Here is a 21,072-nt window from a genome sequence, read left to right on the forward strand (position 1 = left end):
TTTTCTGTTTTTTTCTTATTTCCCCATTGTTTTTAGCGATTCACGTTTGAGACTTTATAAAGTGCTGAATTTAAGTTACTGTACTCACTTTACCAGTTTATAAAATATTCAAATCACATGATTATAACAAATGAAACTACCAAAAAAGAATGTGGGAGGGGCACCTGGGTGACTCGGTTGGTTAAGCTTCCAACTTCAGCTCAGGTCATGATCTCGTGGTTCATGGGTTCAGGCCCTCCATTGGGCTCCATGCTGACAGCTCAGAACCTGGAGCCTGCTTTGGATTCTGTGTCTCCCTCTCTCTCTTCCCCTCTCCTGCTCGATCTCTCTCTCTCTCTCAAAAATAAATAAACATTTAAAAAGTTATTTTAAAAAGATGTGGGAACGACATATAAACAATAATATGCATACAATTCAATTTCATGAGCGCAAAGCGCAAGGAACTACAGGGTAGACTACTATAAACAAGTTTGTTCACACCCTGGGAATCAGTATGTTATAGAGGGAAGAGCATAGAGCTTTGGTTAATTCATTAGCTCGTGAGGCTCTATTATGAGATCTTTTATTATATTTTCAAGCAAAATACCACTTAGTCTTACCGTTTAGTTGCCATCCTGTCACTTTAAAATGACTTTGAATACCACATATTAATTAACCGTGTTGATTTTAAAGTTTAAGTTCTAGAGGGTGATCTTTTTTCCCTTACTTGAAAATTCTAGGGGACTTATTACTCTTACACTCTGTGTATCAACAACAAAGCAATGCAAATTAGCTGAAGGGTATTTATTCATAATACCTCCTTTATTAAGTAGAGATCCATGTATAATGGAATGGACCTATGAATTGTTTATATGAGGATAGAGATGGTTTAAGAAAAAGTTTTTACTCATTATAGTAGATAAGCATGCCCCCTCTGCTATCTTATTAATTATGAATTTGTAGATAAATCCTCCTTTAATAGGTAGTTCAAGGTAAATGTCATCCTCCCCCTGTTCAAATTAACTCTAATTTTAAATTAACATATTCCAAATTAGTGAAACCAAACAAATCATCAAATGACTTATTTTATAATGGTAGCTTTTATAGAGCAAGATTAATTAAAACAAATATACCAAAACTCCTCCATGACCTCAGGTAAACACCAAAGAGTATGTAAGCAGAGACTACTAAGGGAACAATGACCCACATCTCCAATTCAAACAAACCTTTGATATTAGATTTGAAAATCTCATCTAATTAGGTCAATTGGTTAGAGCATGATGCTAATATGGCCTAGCTAGTCATTAGATCCTCATATATGCCACCTAGCTTTGTGCTCTAGATTAAACCTCTAAAGCCCTCTAGCCATCTGGCAAGTACAGTTAGGTCCAAATGTAAGCATCCTCCTTTGAACCCCCTCGTCTTGGCACTCCATCAGAGAATAAGACTTCAAAAATATTTGAACTTTATTCCAATAACTGCTACCTTTATACATAATGATGACTCATAAATCTGCAAGTAATATTTCCTGAAAAGACATGATAACTTTTAAAAAGGAAGAAAAATAACCACTAATAACAAAACACTAGCTCTCTGCTTATAAGACAGGTTATTCCTTTTTATTACCAAAACTAAGCTTCCCAGTTACTGAACTTATCTTCTGAATCTCCTTCTCAACCTTCCAGTTTCGAACAGCTCCCAACAGTGGTAAGATCTGTAACTGTGAGAGAAACTACCACAAATGAATACTTGATTCATTAGGAAGAGTAGAACTTAAGAGCCCACTGAATAAACCTCAGATAGAAAGAAAGAAAATCAAAACAAAGATTTTCCCTTCTCAACATAGAGAAGGGAAAAGGATTCCCAGTTCCCAGGAAGACTTTAAAACAGAAGATACCTATCAGGGTTATTTCCTATTTCCTAGCCCACAATTGTTAGGTGGCTCTCCTTTAAAATGCATATTTGGGACACTTGAGTGGCTCAGTCAGTTAAGCATCTGACTTTGGCTCAGGTCATGATCTCATGGTTCAGGAGTTTGAACCCCATATTAGGTTCTGGAGCCTGCTTCGGATTCTGTGTCCCCCTCTCTCTCCGCCCCTCCCGTCCTCCTGCTGTCTCTCTCTAAAGTAAATAAACAGTAAAAAAATGTTTTAATAAAATAAAATGCATATTATGTTAAAATAATTATTTTAAAATAAAATTATAGAATGGTTATTCCTAATAAAGGATATTATATTTTGCTGTATCTTCTGTGTATTTTTTTCAAAAATACTTCAACATACATTAATATAATTATGTAAATAATAATAATCTCTTCTGATATGTGTACTGTTCTGTCTTGATCCTCCCATGAAAAACCTAAAACAGTAAGCTACCTTGTATTCTCTTTAGGAGATAGATGAAATATAATGAAATAAAAATCGTTTAAAAATAAAGACATTAAGAGAAAAAGCAAAGTTATATATATATATGTATATATGCATATATATACACATACGTAAATTTAATGATGGCTCATATTGTGAATATATACATATATATTCCTAATAATATATATGGATGTATGTGTGTGTATATACATACATATATACATATACACACACATATATATGTGTATATACATACATATATATACACACATATATACACATATATACATATATAGTATTAGGAACATATATGTATATATTCACAATATAAGCCATCATTAAATTTTTCAAATGATGTTAGAATTTTGTATTTTACTACTAAATTATGGACCATCTCATCAAAAATCATAAAAATAGCAAGACATTAGGCAATAGGTGGAAAGAACATTTAAATTATTCCCAGCTGTATCTTAAACCATAAATAGTCATAGTCAAATATGCTTTTCAAAAGTTGACTTGTTTTATTTTTTCAATCTTTATTTATTTTGAGAGAGCACACATGTGCATGAGCAGAGGAGGGGCAGAGAGAGAGAGGGAGAGAGTGAATCCCAACCAGGCTCCAGGCTGTCAGCACAGAGCCCGATGCGGGGCTCAATCTCACACCATGAAATCTTGACCTGAACTGAAATCAAGAGTTGGACATTTAACCAACTGAGCCACCCAGGCACCCCAAAGTTGACCTTTTTATTTTTTTTTATTTTTTTTATTTATTTTTTTTTCAACATTTATTTATTTTTGGGACAGAGAGAGACAGAGCATGAACGGGGGAGGGGCAGAGAGAGAGGGAGACACAGAATCGGAAACAAGCTACAGGCTCTGAGCCATCAGCCCAGAGCCTGACGCGGGGCTCGAACTCACAGACCGCGAGATCGTGACCTGGCTGAAGTCGGACACTTAACCGACTGCGCCACCCAGGCACCCCCAAAGTTGACCTTTTTAATTGTGCATGAGCTTTTGAGAAGATTTGTACCAAGGAACTATGTATAAGTTTTCTTTTGCTGTGTAACCTGCAGATCGGGTGGCTTGAAACTTCACAAAATTACTCTCTCACAATTTCTGTGGGTCAGAAGTACAGCACATTTTAAGGGTCCTCTGCTCAGGTTCCCACAAAACTGAAATCAAAGTGTCAGCCCCCTACATTCTCATTTGGAAGCTCACTTCCAAGTTTCCTTTGGTTGTTGGCAGGATTCATTCCCTTGTGGTTGTAGGACTTAAGTCCCTGTTGTTTTCCTATCTGTCTTCAAAGCATGCATGCTCTCAGCTCCTAGAGACTGCTGTCAGCTCTTAGCCACATGGTCCCCTCCATCTCAGACTTTGAAACTCTATTTCTTCTGCAATGAGCCAAAGAAAAACTCTCTGCTTTTAACAGGCTAATATGATTAAGTCAAACCTACTGAAAGAGTCCTCTTTCTTAAAGTCAACATATAACAACATATAACATATAACATATGTTGACTTTCTTAAAGTCAACATATAACATAACAAAACTGTGGGAGTGACACAGCTCATCATATTCACAGGTTCTACCCACACTCACAAAGGGAGGGGATTAAACTAGTGTGAGGGTCATTTGGAAGTCATCTCAGAATCCTGCCTATCACAGTGTACAAAAATTAAAGGATAACAGGAAGATTCACAGTGGCAGAGACAGGCAGGTGGGTATAAAATCAATGAAGTATGAGCAAGATTTAAAATACTGTTTTAAAGCATAACGACCATTTTAATAAACATTTGAAACATTAGCTTGACTTTGAAAAGGTCTGAGCTTGAATTAGTATTCTTTTTTTTTTTTTTTTTAAAGATTTTTAAGTAACCTCTATACCCAACATGTGCTTGAATTCATGAACCCTGAGATCAAGAGTTACGTGCTTTCCCAACTGAGCCAGCTAGGTGCCTCTTGAGTAAGTATTCTATACAGAATGTTCCAGTTGGGGGGCGCCTGGGTGGCGCAGTCGGTTAAGCGTCCGACTTCAGCCAGGTCACGATCTCGCGGTCCTTGAGTTCGAGCCCCGCGTCGGGCTCTGGGCGGATGGCTCAGAGCCTGGAGCCTGTTTCCGATTCTGTGTCTCCCTCTCTCTCTGCCCCTCCCCTGTTCATGCTCTGTCTCTCTCTGTCCCAAAAATAAATAAACGCAGAATGTTCCAGTTGGGTTTTTAGAAGGATTTCTCTGGGAAGTCTTTATAATTGTGGAGATAGTAACAACTAAAAGATGAATAATCATTTCTCCTCAACTCCAAGAGCAAAGAAACAAAAAATCCTGTTTACTATAAGATGGCTTGATTCATATTTCTATTAGTGCCTTTAAATTTTTTCTTACATTTCATAATTTCTATTTTTAACATTTTATTGGACTTGTCTGAGATTTGTACAGCCTGATTCAATTATACATAATTTGATTATAACATCAGGTTACTAAATTTTAATCACAAACTGCTTGATACTTTGAATACTTATATAATCTGTAACTATAACATTTCAAACAGTGTGGTGAGTCAAAGGAACTATTTAGCTTCTGTTTTACTCATCTGATATATATTCCACAATATAAACTGCTGGAAGACATCAAGTCTACCTATAAGACCTAAATCATGACATCCCTGCTCAAACACTTTTGGGAGCTGTCATTCCCTATAGAATGAAGTCCAAACATTTTAACATGACAATAGGGGTGTCCCATAATTTTGCCCCAGCCTAATTTCCCAACTTCATCTTTCATCATACCCTACACTTCAACTATTCTTGACTGTGCACCATCCCCTAAACGTGCCTTTGATGAAACAACCTCTCCCATCATACCAACACCAAACATATACCATTGTTTTGTGGATGTCAAGGATTTGTATAGCTAAGATATTATTTTTATGTTGTGTTGGTTAAGTACAGAGGCACCCTTTGTAATAAAAAAGGTGATAATTTAGTTGAAGGGCAAGCTCTTAAACACAATGTTCTACCGTGAGGCAAAATTGCACTATAGATTAATTATTTATAAATTGGTATATGCATACCCCAGGTGAAGAAGAAAATATTAAAACATATGCATTGAATTTTTTTTAATTTAGTTTTTAGACAGAGACAGAGTGCAAGCCGGAGTGGGGCAGGGAGAAGGAGACACAAAATCCGAAGCAGGTTCAAGGCTCTGAGCTGTCAGCACAAAGCTTGACGTGGGGCTTCAACTCACAAACCATGAGATCATGACCCAAGCTGAAGTTGGCTGCTTAACTGACTGAGCCACCCAGGCGGCCCAAAACTTTTGTGTATTTTAATCTCAGTACTATATATTTATATTTTTGAGTATTTTAATTATTATTGTGTTAATTATTGATACAGTAGTATATCTACATAATCTATAAAAATAAATATATATATCAGGGACATGTTCATTTTTTTATCAACTGGAGTGCATTATTGTAAAAGTCTGAAGATCATGTCAAGGACTCTGGAATCCACCTTAAATGGTTTCCACCTGAACTCTTCCATCTGAACACTTTGAAGTTATGTGACTTTAAAAAGTCACCTTAGGAGTACCTGACTGGCTGAGTTGGTTGAGTGTCCAACTCCTGATTTCAGCTCAGATTATGATCTCATAGTTCATGGGTTGGAGCCGCGCATCCCTCTGTTCTGACTACACGGAGCCTGCTTGGGATTCATTCTTTCTCTCTCTCTCTCTCTCTCTCTCTCTCTCTCTCTCCCCCCCCATCCCCACTCATGTGAGTATGCACATGCTCTCTCAAAATAAACATTAGAAAATAATACAATAAAAAGTCATCTTAAACCACAATTTTCTCAAGTGTGTAATAAAAAGCATTAACGACCATCGGACTATCGCCAACATTAAAGGGCATATTTCCCTCAAAGTGATTATCCCAATCCTTAACCTCTGGTAAGGACTCGATAAATGTGAGGCATTATTATTGTTATTAATGGTGATACATTCAATACTTTCATCGCCTAAGAAAGAAGCATGTCCACTGAAGACATCTAGATGAGGAGCAAAGTCACCAGTTTCCAGTCTTGAACAGTGCTTACCCTTGTGCACTGCTGGTGGCACTACAAGATGGTGCAACTGCCATGGAAAACAGTATGACAGTTCCTCAAAAGAACTAAAAATAGAACTACTCCAGCAATCCCACTTGTGGGGTATCTAAAAAGAATTGTAGATCTAAAAGAAAATATCTACAGGTAGTATGTATTACCTATAGATATAAAGACTATATATCCAAAAGAATTGAAAACAGGATCTTGAGGAATATTCCCACACCCATGTTCATAGCAGTACTGCTCACAATAGCCAAAGGGTTGAAGGAACCCAAATGTCCATCAACAGATGAGTAGATGGAGAAAATGTGGTCTATACATAGAATGGCATGTTATTCAGCCTTAAAAAGGAAGGAAATCCTGCCATATACTATGACATGGATGGCTTCTAAGGCCATTCTGCTAAGTGAAATAAATCAATCACAAAAAGACAAATACTGTAGGATTACACTTAGAAGAGGTACCTAACGTAGTCGTATCCATAGAAACAGAAAGTAGAATGGTGGTTACCAGGGACTAGAAGAAGGGAGAAAGGGGAGGAAATTGTTACTTAATGGGTACAGAGTTTCAGTTTTACAATATAAAAAGGTTCTGGACGTCTGTTGTATGATAATATGTCTGTAGTTAATACTTTTCTTTTTCTGTTTTCACTCATATGTGGAATTTGAGAAACATAACAGAAGGCCATGGAGGGAGGGAAGTGGCAAAAAGTAGTTACAAACAGAGAGGAAGGGAGGCAAACCATAAGAGACTCTTAAATACAAAGAACAAACTGAGGGTTGATGGGGGGGGGTGGGTGAGAGGGGAAAATTAGTGATGGGCATTGAGGAGGGCATTTGTTGGGTTGAGCACTGGGCACTGTATGTAAGCGATGAACCTTGGGAATCCACTCCTGAAGCCAAGAGCACACTGTATACACTGCACGTTAGCTAATTTAACAATAAACTGTATTTTTTTTAAAAAAATATTTATTTTTGAAAGAGAGAGAGCATGAGTGGGGGAGGGACAGAGAGAGAGGGGACAAAGGATCCCAAGCGGACTCTTCACTGAAAGCTGAGAGCCCAATGCAGGGCTCAAACTCACAAACGGTGAAATCATGACCTGAGACAAAGTCGAACGCTCAACTGACTGAGCCACCCAGATGCCCCTGTACTTAATATTTTCAACTGTACAATTAAAAATGGTTATAATTGGGGCATCTGGGTGGCTCAGTCAGTTAAGCATCTGACTTCAGCTCAGGTCATGATCTCACAGCTCATGAGTTCGAGCCCCATGTCAGGCTCTGTGCTGACAGCTCAGAGCCTGGAGCCTGCTTCCTATTCTACGTGTGTCTCTCTCTCTCTGTCCTTCCTCACTCCTGCTCTGTCTCTTTGTCCCTGTCTCTCTCTCTCTCAAAAATAAATAAATATTAAAAAAATTTTTTTAATGGTTATGATTAATTTTTTATGTGTTTTTACACGAATTTTAATTAATTAATTACATTTAGTGAAAATAAGCATCCAATTTAGCTATGAAACTAGCTACTGTATGATGGTAAATAAGAACGTCCCATCATGTGGTGCTGGTCTAGGAAGTTTTTCACTTATTCCATTTATACTGAGCACTAAGGATACATCACACATTATTCAAGCACTGGAGATCAAATCCCTTCCTTCAAAGGTTTTTGGGAAAATTACCAAATTATTATGCAATGGTTATATTGTTTGGTATAGTATGGTAAGAATATGATAGATTCAAGAGATATTAAGTTCACAGAGTTAGTAGTATTCTGTTGAGTACTGACTATGAAAGGGGAGGAAAAGGGGAAATAAAAAATGTCCCACTGATTTTTGCCTTTGGATAGATAAGTTGTATTGTCATGCATGCAGAAAATTAATTTAAAAAGAAAAAGCAAAAGAAAAGATGAACAAAATTAATAAACTTACAGCAAGATTCATCAAGAAAAAGAAAGACAGGGGCCAATAAAATCAGAAATGAAAAAAGAGAAGTTATAACAGATATCACAGAAATACAAAAAATATGAGACTATTATGAACAATTATAGAACAAATAATTAGAAAACCTAAAAGAAATGAATAAATTCCTAGAAACATATACTCTTTCAAGATTGAATCAGGAAGAAACAGAAAATCTCAACAGAGTGGTTACTGGTAATGAAGATGAATCAGTAATCACAAAACTCCCAACAAACACAAGGCAAGGACCAGACAGCTGCAGAGGTGAATTCTACCAAACATTTAAAGAATAGTTAATACCTATCCTTCTCAAACTCCAAAAATTAAAGAGGAAAGAATGTTTGCAAGCACATTCTATGAGGCCAGCATTACCCTGGTATACCAACCAGACAGACACAAAAAGGAAATGTAGAGGCCAATATCCCTGATGAAGACAGACCCAAAAATCTTTAACAAACCAAATCCAACAATACATTTAAAAGATCATGCACCATGATCAAGTGGGATTTATTCCAGGGATGCAAATCTGCAAAATCAATCAACATGATATATACCACATTAATAAAATTAAGGATAAAAATCATATGATTATCACAAGAGATGCAGAAAAGCATTTAACAAAATTCAACATCCATTTATGATAAAAATTCTCAACAAAGTATGTAAAGAGGGAACATGCCTCAAAATAATAAAGGCCATATATGACAACTCAAAACCTGAAAGCTTTTCCTCTAAGATCAGGAACAAGAGAAGAATGCCCACTCTCACCACTTTTATTCAGTACAGTACTGGAAGTCCTCACCACTGCAATTGAATAAGAAAAATAAATAAAAGGCATCCAAATTAGAAAAAAAAAAAAAATAGAAGAGGGGGCGCCCAGGTGGCCCAGTTAGTTACACATCCAACTCTTGATCTCAGCTCAGGTCATGATCTCAGAGTTTGTAAGTTCGAGCCCCATGTTGGGCTCTGTGCTGATGGTGCATAGCCTGTTTGGGATGCCGTCTCTCCTTCTCTCTGCCCTTTCCTAGCTTGTGTGCGTGCTCTCTCTCAATATAAATAAATAAACCTTAAAAAAAATTAGAAAAAAAAAGCAAAACATCAGTATTGTTAAGTACTGTTAAAATGTCCATACTACCTAAAGCAATCTAGAGATTCAAAGCAATCGTTATCAAACTACCAACGGTGTTTTTCAAAGAACTAGAATAAATAATCCTAAAATTTGTATGGAACCAGGAAAGACTCTAAATAGCTAAAGCAATATTGAGAAAAAGAAAACTGGAGGTATCACTCTCCTAGATTTCAAACTATACTATAAAACTATAGCAATCCAATCAGATGATACTGGCATAAGAACAGACACATAGATCAGCGGAACAGAACAGAGATCCCAGAAGTAAACTCATGCTTCTATGGTCAGTTAATCTACAACAAAGGAGACAAGCATACACAATGGGGAAAAAATAGTCTCTTCAATAAATGGTGTTTGGAAAACCGGACAGCTACATGGGAAACAATGAAAGTGGACCACCTTCTTACACCATACACAAAAATAAATTCAAAATGGATTAAAGACTTAAATCTAAGCCCTGAAACCAGAAAACTCCTAGAAGAAAACAAAAGCAGTAAGTTTTTTGACATTTACCTTTTACAAAAGTAAAAAGAAACAAATGGGACTACATCAAACTAAAAAGCCTTTTTTTTTTTAACGTTTATTCATTTTTGAGACAGAGAGAGACAGAGCATGAACGGGGGAAGGTCAGAGAGAGAGGGAGACACAGAATCCGAAACAGGCCCCAGGCTCCGAGCTGTCAGCACAGAGCCAGACGCGGGGCTCAAACTCACGGACCGCGAGATCGTGACCTGAGCGGAAGTCAGCCGCCCAACCGACTGAGCCACCCAGGCGCCCCAGAAAAAAAAGCCTTTTGACAGCAAAGAAAACCATCAACAAAACAAAAAGGCAATCTACTAAATGGGAGAAGATATTTGCAAATGACATTTCTGATAAGAGGCTGACACTTAAAATATACAAAGAACTCATAAAATTCAGTATTGACAAAACAAAATCCAATTAAAAATCATCAGGGAAATATAAATCAAAACCACAATGATAGACCACCTCATACCTGTTGGAAAGGCTAGTATCAAAAAGGCAAGAAATAACAAGTGTTGACAAGGATGTGGAGAAATGGGAAGGCTTATGTGCTATAGGTAGAAATGTAAATTGTGCAGCCGCTATGGAAAACAATATAGAGGTTCCTCAAAAAAAAGTCAAAATAGAAATACCACAGGATCCCATAATCTAGCAATTCCACCTCTAGGTATTTATTTAAAAAAAAAAAACCCACCTATTTGAAAAGATGCATGCATCCCTATGTTCATCACAGCATTATTTACAATAGCCAAGGTATGGAAGCAACCTGAATGTCCATTGACAGATAAGTGGATAAAGAAGATGTAGCTATAAATACACAATATAACTCAGCCATAAAAAAGAATAAAATCTTGGCTGCTTGTGCCGACATGGATGGGCCTAAAAGATATTTGCTGAGTAAAATACGTCAGAGAAAGACAAATACTGTATGATTTCACTTCTATGTGGAACCCCAAAAACAAAACAATTGAGGAAACAAAAAAGAAAGAGACTCAGATACAGAAAACAAACTGACGGTTGACAGAGGAGAGGGAGATAGGGAGATGGATGAAAAGGACAAGGGGATTAAGAGGGACAAACCTCCAGTTATAAGATAAATAAGACATGCGAACATAGTGTCCAGAACAGTCAGTAATATTGTAACAACTTTGTATGCTGACGGGTAAGTAGACACTGTGATCATTTTATGACGTACATAAATATCAAACCATTATGTTGTACACCTGAAACTACAATGATATTGTCTGTCAATTATTACTCAATTGAAAAAAAAGATAATCCTTAAAAAAAAGGTAGGGATTACAACAAATACTCATGCTTTCATTTATTCAATACTGTTTTTAAAGGAGCATTTGCTGTGCACCAAATAATGGACATAAATGGCACAATGATTCTAATGAAATATAGACAGGAAGCGGGGGTGGGGGTGGGGGTGGGGAGGGAATATATTCCCAGGAAAATTATCATAAAAAGGAGCCTCTACATTTTTCAGAGTGCCCATTGGATGATTCATAGGCAAGCTATTATTTTAGTGCTTTCAATTTCTAAACAAAGGAGAGAAATACAGGTACTTTTTTTAAGGAGGAGAAAAATGTACCATTTGTCACATTTCTGCTGTTCTCCTCTAAATTCACAATGTAATGTTAAATGCTATACTCAGTTACAAAATAGAAAGGCAAAATAGTAAATGCTTCTTTTTCGTAAAACTTTACTGTATTAGCCTAGGGAAATTATAAAATTGTATTGAATTTACCATTTTTTTTTCTGTTCCTCTTCCAATGTGCAGTGCTAATAACTTTTTCTAAGTCTTTCAAATTATTGCATGGCTTCAAATCATTTTAATTTCTATTTGCCACCCTGAAATTATAATGAATGATTTATGAACTGTCATTTATTCTGGGAACCAAATATGTCATTTGGTTCACTATTTTAATGCTTAGCTGGATTCAGTCGAATAATAGGATATATTTCAGCACAATTATTAAAAATGATAATACAAAAGAAAAAAGGTATCAGCTTGGAAGACCTAGGATGAAGGAATGGAGAGAAGAAAAAGTCATTTGGGGTTATGTTCAGTTTGAGGTGCTTTGGGATATCCTGGTAGAAACAACCAGTAGAAATCGTGAAAATTCAGATCTGAACCTCAGAAGATAATGCATTAAGTCACCAAAACAAATGCAACTGAAGTCATGGACATGAATGTAATTACTCACTGAAAAAAGGTATTCAAAACATATCCCAGTGAAATTATTTGATTTCAAGGATAAAGAAGTAAACAATCCATGAAATTTGGAAAAATAGGTTTGCCTTAGGATTTTACGGAACAAACACATTATCAACAATGTTCTGGTGGTAAAAGTAAAATAAAGAAATCACACCTAGTCAGGTTGTTCTTTAGTTACAAAGGCAAAAGGCAAATATTTTTAATTGCATACAAACCTCAAAGAATAAAACACATATTCCTTTCCTTAGAAAAAGAAAAATGACCAGGACTTGTAACCAACCAAGTGATGAATCCAATCAAAGAATTCAAAAAAAAAAAAAAAAAAAGGTAAAAGAATAAATAAGTATTTAAATATACCAAAGGAGAAACAATTGTGAGAACCAAATTACATACTATAACAAAACCTTAACAATAAAACCAAATATAGTATATTATATGATATAATGAACATAACACAATAAAATATATAATTACAATAAATGTAACATTAGATGTAATAAATACAGGCAATATAATAAATGTAACAAAACAGAAGAACAGTGAAATAGGCTCACTCTTCACCTACCATTGGAGAAAGTCAATAAGAATGAAATTGAAATCTGTTTTTGAAAAAAATGAATGGAATTCAATCTCTTAATGTTTTCTCTTAACTTCAGGAAAAACACCTCTGAGAAGCATTTATTAATTAACAACTTTTTAAATTTTATGTTTTTATTTTTCTTTTGTTACATTTTGATGTTTTATGCTTCTTACTTAAATTAGCATACAATTATCATCCCAGTTTTGGAAAATTATTTCTGCATGTCCATATCAATTAGTGTATCAATCACTATATCTAATCTTCTTTTGGTATATATGTTTTGACAGACATCTATAATGATGCTCATAATTAGCTAATGGTGGTTAAATCTGAATGGAGGGATTTAATGTGACTTAAAATTTCTTTCCCTTTCACTTAGTTTTTTTAAATATTGAAAATGTATCACTTTTACAAAATAAAGTCATTTTTATTTTTTAAAAAATAAATATCTGAATAAATATCCATTCATACAGATGTATTTTAACTCCTCGTGGCAGTGTAATTTTGAGTTTATAACATATACCTAATTACAATTACATCATGGTGTCCTTGCTTTCTTGGTAATACTTAGAAGAGCTTCTGTTGTTTTTGTTTTTTTAGCATTTACTATGTGCCAGACAGATACTACAAACGCTATATGCTTATGAATTATTATTAACTCTTATCCAAAAGTAGCTAGACAAGTATTATTAGTGGCATTTACAAAGAGGAAACAGTGTCGTTAGTCAAGAAACTTCTGCTTACTTGCAGCTAGCGTAAATCTTGAATTGGGATTTAAATCTTGCTCTAAAATCTATACCCTGCCCACTATGCCATGTTTCCTGCCATCTATTGCTGTTCATGACGTTTATCTTATTATCCCAGAACTATCAAAAATGAATGTAATCTAAAACACAGCAGATTCATTTTATCTTGTATAAATAAAGTGTTGTATAAATACAACAGCTATTAGTGAAAGGTCTTTATAGTCTTGACAGGAGATTGAAATTCTCAGAAGTTCTGCCGTATCCCTGTATTTGCTTCTTCATCTTTCCTCTATACTATGCATGAAGTCTAGAGTGTAAAATCTTGAGAAGTAGAATCTCAGCTGGTTAGGAGGGTTATTGAGGGAAAATAAATGAGTGCTGAGTCTTGCCCCTCTTCCCCCACCCACTATACTTACTAACAAGACAAGGAAGAACCAATGGAAAAGTCAAGAACTGGTATTTTAGGAAATATGTGTGGGATAGTCTTCATATATTAACAGAGTCTGATTTCCTCCATAAATTCAAGGGAATTATCTCCACAAGCCCTTGTCCCTAAATATACATGCCAAATTGGCCTCTTATAAGGGTATACCCACTATTCTTGACAGCCTTAATTGGCACTGTGCTAGCGTTTTGATGTAGATGAGTTATTCCTCACAATTCTCAAGGAACCACTAAAGTCAGCTTATAAGCCACATTGCTGAGACTCGTACTTGGGATCTATTTGACCCCCAAAGACCTCTGCTATAGAGTTCTCCAAAATACCGGAATATAGAGAAAAATGCATTGGTTATCAACAGCAATGCCTGTCTTCAAAGTATAGGAGATAAGCCAAACTTTGTTTATATCTTAATTACTATTATTATGATCTGTCTGTGTCAGAGATATAAAGTATCCTAATGTGTGGCTAGCATTCAGTTTTGTTTTCTGGAATTTCTGTAGCAAATTTCAGATCAAGGCCTAATATGCATGATGTGTGCCTCACGAGTGAAGTTAGGCCTGATAGCAATGTATATGAACTCCTTATGAGGAATTATTTCCTTCACTCTTGATAGAGCATAGACAATTTGTAACCAAAACCACAGAGAACTAAGAAAGCAGTAACTATTCATAAACCAGTCCATGAATATTCATTCTAATCACTATGTACTAATCAATTAGTATACACAGTAAGAACAAAATGAAATCTGAGTCTACAGATTGCAGAACTGAATACATCATCATTTTTAAATGACATAACTAAAGATAATACATTTTCCTTTCTGGATGAAAATTCATTTTATGTTCCCTAGTGGACTACATACACAGAAGGCAAAAATTGGACCTAAGTGTCCATTCCTACATATACATATACATATCCCATATACTCACATAATTGGATATTCATTGCTTTGTTTGCTTAAGACTGAAAAACAAATAAAATTGTGAGTTTGCCAAATTGCCTGTTTTAAACAATGTGGCGGGCCTTTAAAAAATACACAATAATGCATTCATCCAATACGAATAGAAAAATAATGAATTTTCTGGTTATTTCCTAAGTTTATCTTTCATACTACCAAGTGGTATCTATAATGTGTTTTGGTAGTTTGAATTACAAGTCGATGTTTCAACTAATTGTGGCCAAAACCAAAATGTCAACCAGGCTTGAAAGCTTCTAAAAACAAACTAAACTGAAACTACCAAAAATGTAAAACAGAATAACCAAAGTAACACTAATTTAAAATGATCACTGATGAAACATATTTTATAGTCAACGTCAGACCTTTGCCATATTTTTTTTTCAGAACTGTTTTAAGTCATTCACTTCACTCATTTAAATTTATGATATCTTTAACGAAAGAACACATAAAAATAATGGCGGTGGTGTGAACAAAACTTAGATGCAATGCTCAACAAACTGCACGTGCGCGTATGTACACGTGTGTGCACGTGCATGCAGGCACACACGCAGATCCTCCTCCAGACCTAAAATGGCTGAGTTGCAGGATGTTGTTGCTTGGCGACCAAACAGTATCTCCTCAGCCACAGAGTAATCTAAACAGTGATAGATATGCCCCCCTCAGCTTTGGGCATGGCCAGGACAAATATTAAAGGGCATGTTTATCTTTCTAGTATCCTACATTTTCATTTGAAGTCTGTTGTCACTTGCTTAATTTTGTCATCAATTAAATTTAGATTTTAGGGGAAAGAGTATTTGCAAAGCTACAGCTATTCGTTTAAGAAAAGAGGTAGAACCAAGCTTCTTTCAGACTGAAAGCTAGTCCTGTTTCTATTAAGTCTATGTGCTGTGTCTACTCTGTTCTGGTACGACCTCCCAGTTGCGATCAGTCTCCCTTTCTTTCATTAAACACAAGCAGTTAATTAGCCCCAGCCTGTCCTCTTCCCTTCTGTCTGTCCCTTTTCAAGGTAGTAATGATGTCTAATTACCAGCAGCAGTGGGTTACTGCAACATCAGGCGCAAATCTCTCTCGCTGACAGCAAAGCTAGCCGCAAACACTCAAACCTCAAACAGCTAGAATGATTCTTCCGTCTACTTGAAAATACCAAAAACAGTACTTTATTTCAGCCAAGATATGCCTTTGACTTTAAAATATATATTTTTTTGTTTTTCTGGTGATTGTACTCCCGCTACTACAAGGAAAAACTCATTCTTAAGGAAGAAATAATTTGAGATGCGGAGAAACACATGATAAAAGGGGAACCTTTTATTTATTTTTTAACTTGTTGAAATGATGATTGGCTGTCTTTCAGGGAAGGCGGAGCCTATAATTCTATGAGAGGAGCAGCATAAAATTTTCATAAAGAGCAACAGAAGAGTTCATGAATTAAAAGCCTCTTCAACATTTCAAAACAGGCTTGAATGAAGACCAAAGCCCTTAAATACTACTACATGGAAACCACTATCTAAGAATATCACCTGATGAATTACATTTTCTCCCATAAATATATGAAATCTTTACTGAAAAGAGAAATATGTGTTACTTTAGTATTCACCCTGAAGTTGTTTTTCTGTTAGATGTCTTAGAATTCTTTATCAACTCTGCAAAAATTTTTGAATGAAAATATCGGTATCTGAACATGTGAATTCTGATTTGAATTACTGGCATCCATATTTATCTTACTGCCTCTACAGCCATTACACAATTTATGTTATTTACAATTTTTTGTTAATGTTTTAAAAGGGCACATCTGTTTATACATATAGTGGATATACCCAAAGTATAAATTGGACCAATTCATACAGGGTGGAAACTATCTGACAGGTAAATGCAGGAACCTGACTTTAATGTAAAAGGAATGAAAAACAAACCTCCCAGCTGGCAATTGTTATGAAAAACATACAGAATATTAAATATTTAGGTAAATACACTTTAAATTATTATTTTATTTATTCAATTAGCCCAGTGTTCCCCTAAAGGAGAATACATTCTTATGTTTTGAATTCTCATTTACTTTGTCTAACAATAAGTTATTTTTAAAAATCAGGTTAAGTTACTCCTGATACAAATGAATCAAAGCACTTAATTCTCTACAACAGACTTCTGCTCATCCAGATGTAAATAAACCTCAGTTCTAATCCAGACCCAGCTAGTTCTCATTATTTAGTAAAGCAAGACAGTAATCTCACCATTGTCTTTAGCAATGCCACGTTCAAAGAGAAGGCTGTGTTTGTAGATCTACCTCCCAGAAAATTCCAACAACAGTACTTTTTGGAAAAAAAACAGAACTTTTATGTGTGTTTCTGTTTCACCTTTATTTCCCTTTCCCGTTTTCCACATACATTCCAAAACAAACACACTTCCTTCAAACTACCCCTAACGAATCTCAGGAAACCACTAACTGGTTTTCCAAACCTAAAAGAGCGCTCCAGATAATCCTCTGAAAAACCTTCCATGCACAGATTTCCAATTGCATATACCTCCGTTTGAGACAGAAGAATAGCTTGCAAGACATCTCCTTTCTAGCATCCTCCAGGAACACTGCACGGGAAAGGGTTGCCAGTATGGGGGGTGGGGGAGCGGGTGGAACAGGAGCAAATGCTCAAGAAACCCCAAAGCCAGGCAAAAATGCAAAGGATGCCAGATACCCTCCCCCACCCCTACTCCAGGCGAGTACCCACCGTTCCATGACGGAGAAAGAGGTCTTATGGATCTGATCTGCAATCCTACTTGTAGCCCACAGTTCCCATCTTCTTAAAAAGGCAATCGACGCTGCTGCCGCTCGCCAGCCTCACAGCCTTCTGCCCTGTACACCAGGCTCTCAGTGCCCAGCACCTTGCTGCGCCTGGGCTTAGAGCTTCGTGGCCCTGAGACTAGAGCTATCCCAGAGTGAGGAGCAAACACATGTACCATTTGATTGCGCCCAAACCCATGTCTCTTTGTTGTTCATCATGTAGCGGCGGCTTTATTTGTGAAAGGGGGAAGTGAGGAAGGGAATGGGGGGCGGGGAGGAGGAATCTCCCGGACCTCATCCACAATCTAAATAGTCGTGGCAAGATCTCTGGGAATGCTCAAGGCGATCGGATAGCCCTGCGTCTCCCGGGCGGCGGTCTAACAATAAAACCGGATAGTGTCGGGGGGCGGGGGAGGGGGGAACCCCACATCTCTGACCAGCGCCACAATCGGGCTTTGTGCCAGTTAGGAGACACTGTAGACGATCGATCAGAATCGTCTATTATCAGAGCGTGCGTCTGGGGTTCCAGCGTGGCCTTTATGCTTGGTGGCAAAAGCGGGACACGCGCCAGGCGCCCAGCGAAGGACACGGGACAATGGCCCGACCCGAGGACGCTGGAGGCCGCCCGACCCGGGGATGGAAGCTCCAGGAGCGGGTTCAGGAGCCTGGGAGGCGAGGAGGGCGGCGAGCTCTGGTGGTGCGCTGCCGCTTTAAAATAAAGGACCACAAAGACTCCACCGTGGGGGAAACGCGCCTGGCTCATGCGAGTGGGGACGACTTGGGGAGGGGGGTTGAGAAAGGTGGGGGGCACACGAGCCAACGGTGGCTCACGGCTCCCCCTTTCTCCCCCCTCTCTCTCCCCTCCCCGCCGGCTGCTCCCGCAGACAAATAACAGAGGAAGGGGAGTCACTCACCGTGGTCTTGACCGGCACGTAAAGCACTTGCTTGGCGCAGCCGCCGCCCCCGCGGACCTCGTCCGGCTGGCCCAGCTGGAAGCCCTTCGATTTGACCCAGAATTTAAATTTGGCGTTGTCCGTGGAGCTCGACTCGGAGCCGTTGAGGAGCTGGACGATCCGCTCGTATTTCTTACGGGTCACCGTCTTGGTCTTGCCTGAGTCCCCGTAAGTCCTGAGGCACCAGTCCTGGAACTGGCGGTACATGTCGCGCTCGCTCTCCATGTTCCCGGCTCCCGGCCGTTGGCTGGATGCTCCCAGCGCACTTCGCACCTGTTCACCCCGGGCTCATGAAAAATGCGGCCCCGGCCACGATGTAGGGACGCGAGGTCCCGGCCGCCGCCGGAGCCTGCCTCGGGTGGGGGGAGGAACGGGGAGAGGGGAGGAGGGTCCGGTTGGGCACCAGCAATCAATGCCCCGTGCTACCAAGTCTCTGATTCATTCGTAATTGCAACGGATGTCTCGGACGCTGGTCTCGGACGCTTTTCTCGTCCTCTTAGTGATGGGTCTCTTTAATATTGTGTGATTAGGACCATCCCAACAGCATCTGGCCCAGAGGAGCTGGGTTTTAAATAATTAAAATCCCATTCCTTGGTTTATTAAAAATCCCAATATTGACTTGGGGTGGTCCCTGGACGCTTCACCTCGAGGCTGTGTCCGGGGCAAGGCAGGTGGAGCGCCGCGCCGCCTCCCAGCGCGCGCCCCAGAAGCTTCCCCGGCCGCTGGCCCCACCGTGCAGGAGCGAGGGCTGAGCTTCTCTCGAAAGCAGCCGCCCGGCCGAGCGCCTATGAGCCCCGAAGGGCACCCGGGTCCCCGGGCTCTCCTTCCTCCAGGGTCCCGTTACGCTTCGACCTTCCCTGCGTGGGGCGTTAAGGGACTAGAAAGAGAGAAAGTTCTTACCTGTCATGTTGTTAAGCCTATCAAATCCTGCTACACAGGAAATCATTAAGGTATTTTTTTTTTAATGGTTTAAAATGTCATTTCTTCATATGCATTTAGGCTAAATTCCAATCCTGCAGGTAGGTTCCAGGAGTTAAGTCCCAGAATTAACAAAACATTCGTGGATATTTGGCCATAGTTCTATAGGAAAGGCTGTGATACCCCAAACAGATAGCCGCTCCAAGGGGATGTGGGTAAACGAAGGCAGGCCGCGGGCGGCGGGTCTCCCGGATAATGACGGGGTCCCCAGACAGGACTCCTCTGGTTTCTGCTGGACTGGGTACAAGGCATAGAAGTAAGTTTATAATACAGATGCTTAAAACCCTTTGCATGAAATTAAAATATACAGAGAAATTATTTTCCCCTTGCTTGGTTACAGTTTGCAGTTCACACAGGAGGTTTCGTATGTCTATTTTCCCCCTGCCACGTCATGGACACCCCTCCACTGCTCAGAGTAGCCAAATATGAGTTCCTCTGGACGATTTTCTCAAGCAAATGAAACCGGCGGCTTCTCCATTCAGGATTTCCACCCGTTGGTTACAGAGCTGGAAATAGGGGAGTTCCCATCCTCCTCGCGCTGCGTGCGATTGCGGCCGCTCCTCTTTATTCTACTCTCTGCGGAGGCCCGCGCCCGTCCCGGGAGGCGCCTCTGCCCGGAAGGCGGCCCGACCAGTGCCCCGCGCCTGGTCCGCGTCCTAGCCCACCTTCGCCCCTCGTCGTCGTCTCCCAGACGAAAGCCCCGAATGGGAACGCTGAGTGTTTGTACCCACTGCGCCGCAGCTGGTCCCGGCACTTGCAAAATGGTCAGTGGCTCCTGCTCGGCCAGGCTGAGTGCGTGCGTGTGTGTGAGCAAGGGAGCGAGGGTGTGCGGTGTGCGGGGGGGATGGGGGGAGTGCGCTGTGTGTGCGCGCGTCTCCGGGAAGGTCTCGCGGCGGCTGGAGCCGGGACTGACAGCCCGGGCGGAGCGCGAGCAGCTCCACACACTAAACCTCTCGCCTCTCCCCTCACCCCTACCCCTCCCACTCCCCTCTCCTCCCACCCCCCCCCCTCCCTGGCCTCTTCCAAGCTCTCTGATTGGCCAATGGGACAAAAGTTTCTGTGGAGACGGCTGGGCGCTGACGTCACGGGCAGAATTGTCCCATTTAGGGATCCCGGGGGCAGTGCGCATGCTGCAGGCTGCAGGTTAGAGGCAGGAGGAGGTAGCAGCGGGCGCGGCGGCAGCCAGGTGGCGGAAAGGAGCACTCAGCATCCAGGTGGGGGACGACTCCAGCAGGGTTTCCATGGAGATTCCTCTGGGTCTAGCCTAAAAACAGCAGATCAGCTGACACCATTAGCTCAGGACCTAATTACTGCTTATTGGAGCAACAAATGAGGGAGAGGGCCAGCTGCAAAGGAAGAGTTTTTATTC

General features: G+C 39.4%; 1 protein-coding gene across 5 annotated transcripts in view; it reads right to left on the minus strand.

The window, feature by feature from the left end:
- Nucleotides 1–20,674, minus strand: part of NOL4 (nucleolar protein 4) — a 426,742-nt gene extending 406,068 nt beyond the window's left edge. For 2 of the 5 annotated variants that reach the window (XM_045457200.1, XM_045457199.1), the window contains exon 1: nucleotides 18,687–20,672. In XM_045457200.1, the coding sequence (XP_045313156.1) occupies nucleotides 18,687–18,950 (264 nt within the window). In that variant the 5' untranslated portion in view covers nucleotides 18,951–20,672. Of the gene's footprint in view, nucleotides 1–17,719; nucleotides 17,828–18,686 lie in introns of those variants that run through there. The other 3 variants (XR_006707305.1, XM_045457208.1, XM_045457201.1) reach the window with 3 other exon arrangements.
- Nucleotides 20,675–21,072: the final 398 nt, after the last annotated feature.

Source organism: Leopardus geoffroyi, chromosome D3 (assembly GCF_018350155.1).
Source record: "Leopardus geoffroyi isolate Oge1 chromosome D3, O.geoffroyi_Oge1_pat1.0, whole genome shotgun sequence".
In the NCBI taxonomy this organism is placed as follows: Eukaryota; Metazoa; Chordata; class Mammalia; order Carnivora; family Felidae; genus Leopardus; species Leopardus geoffroyi.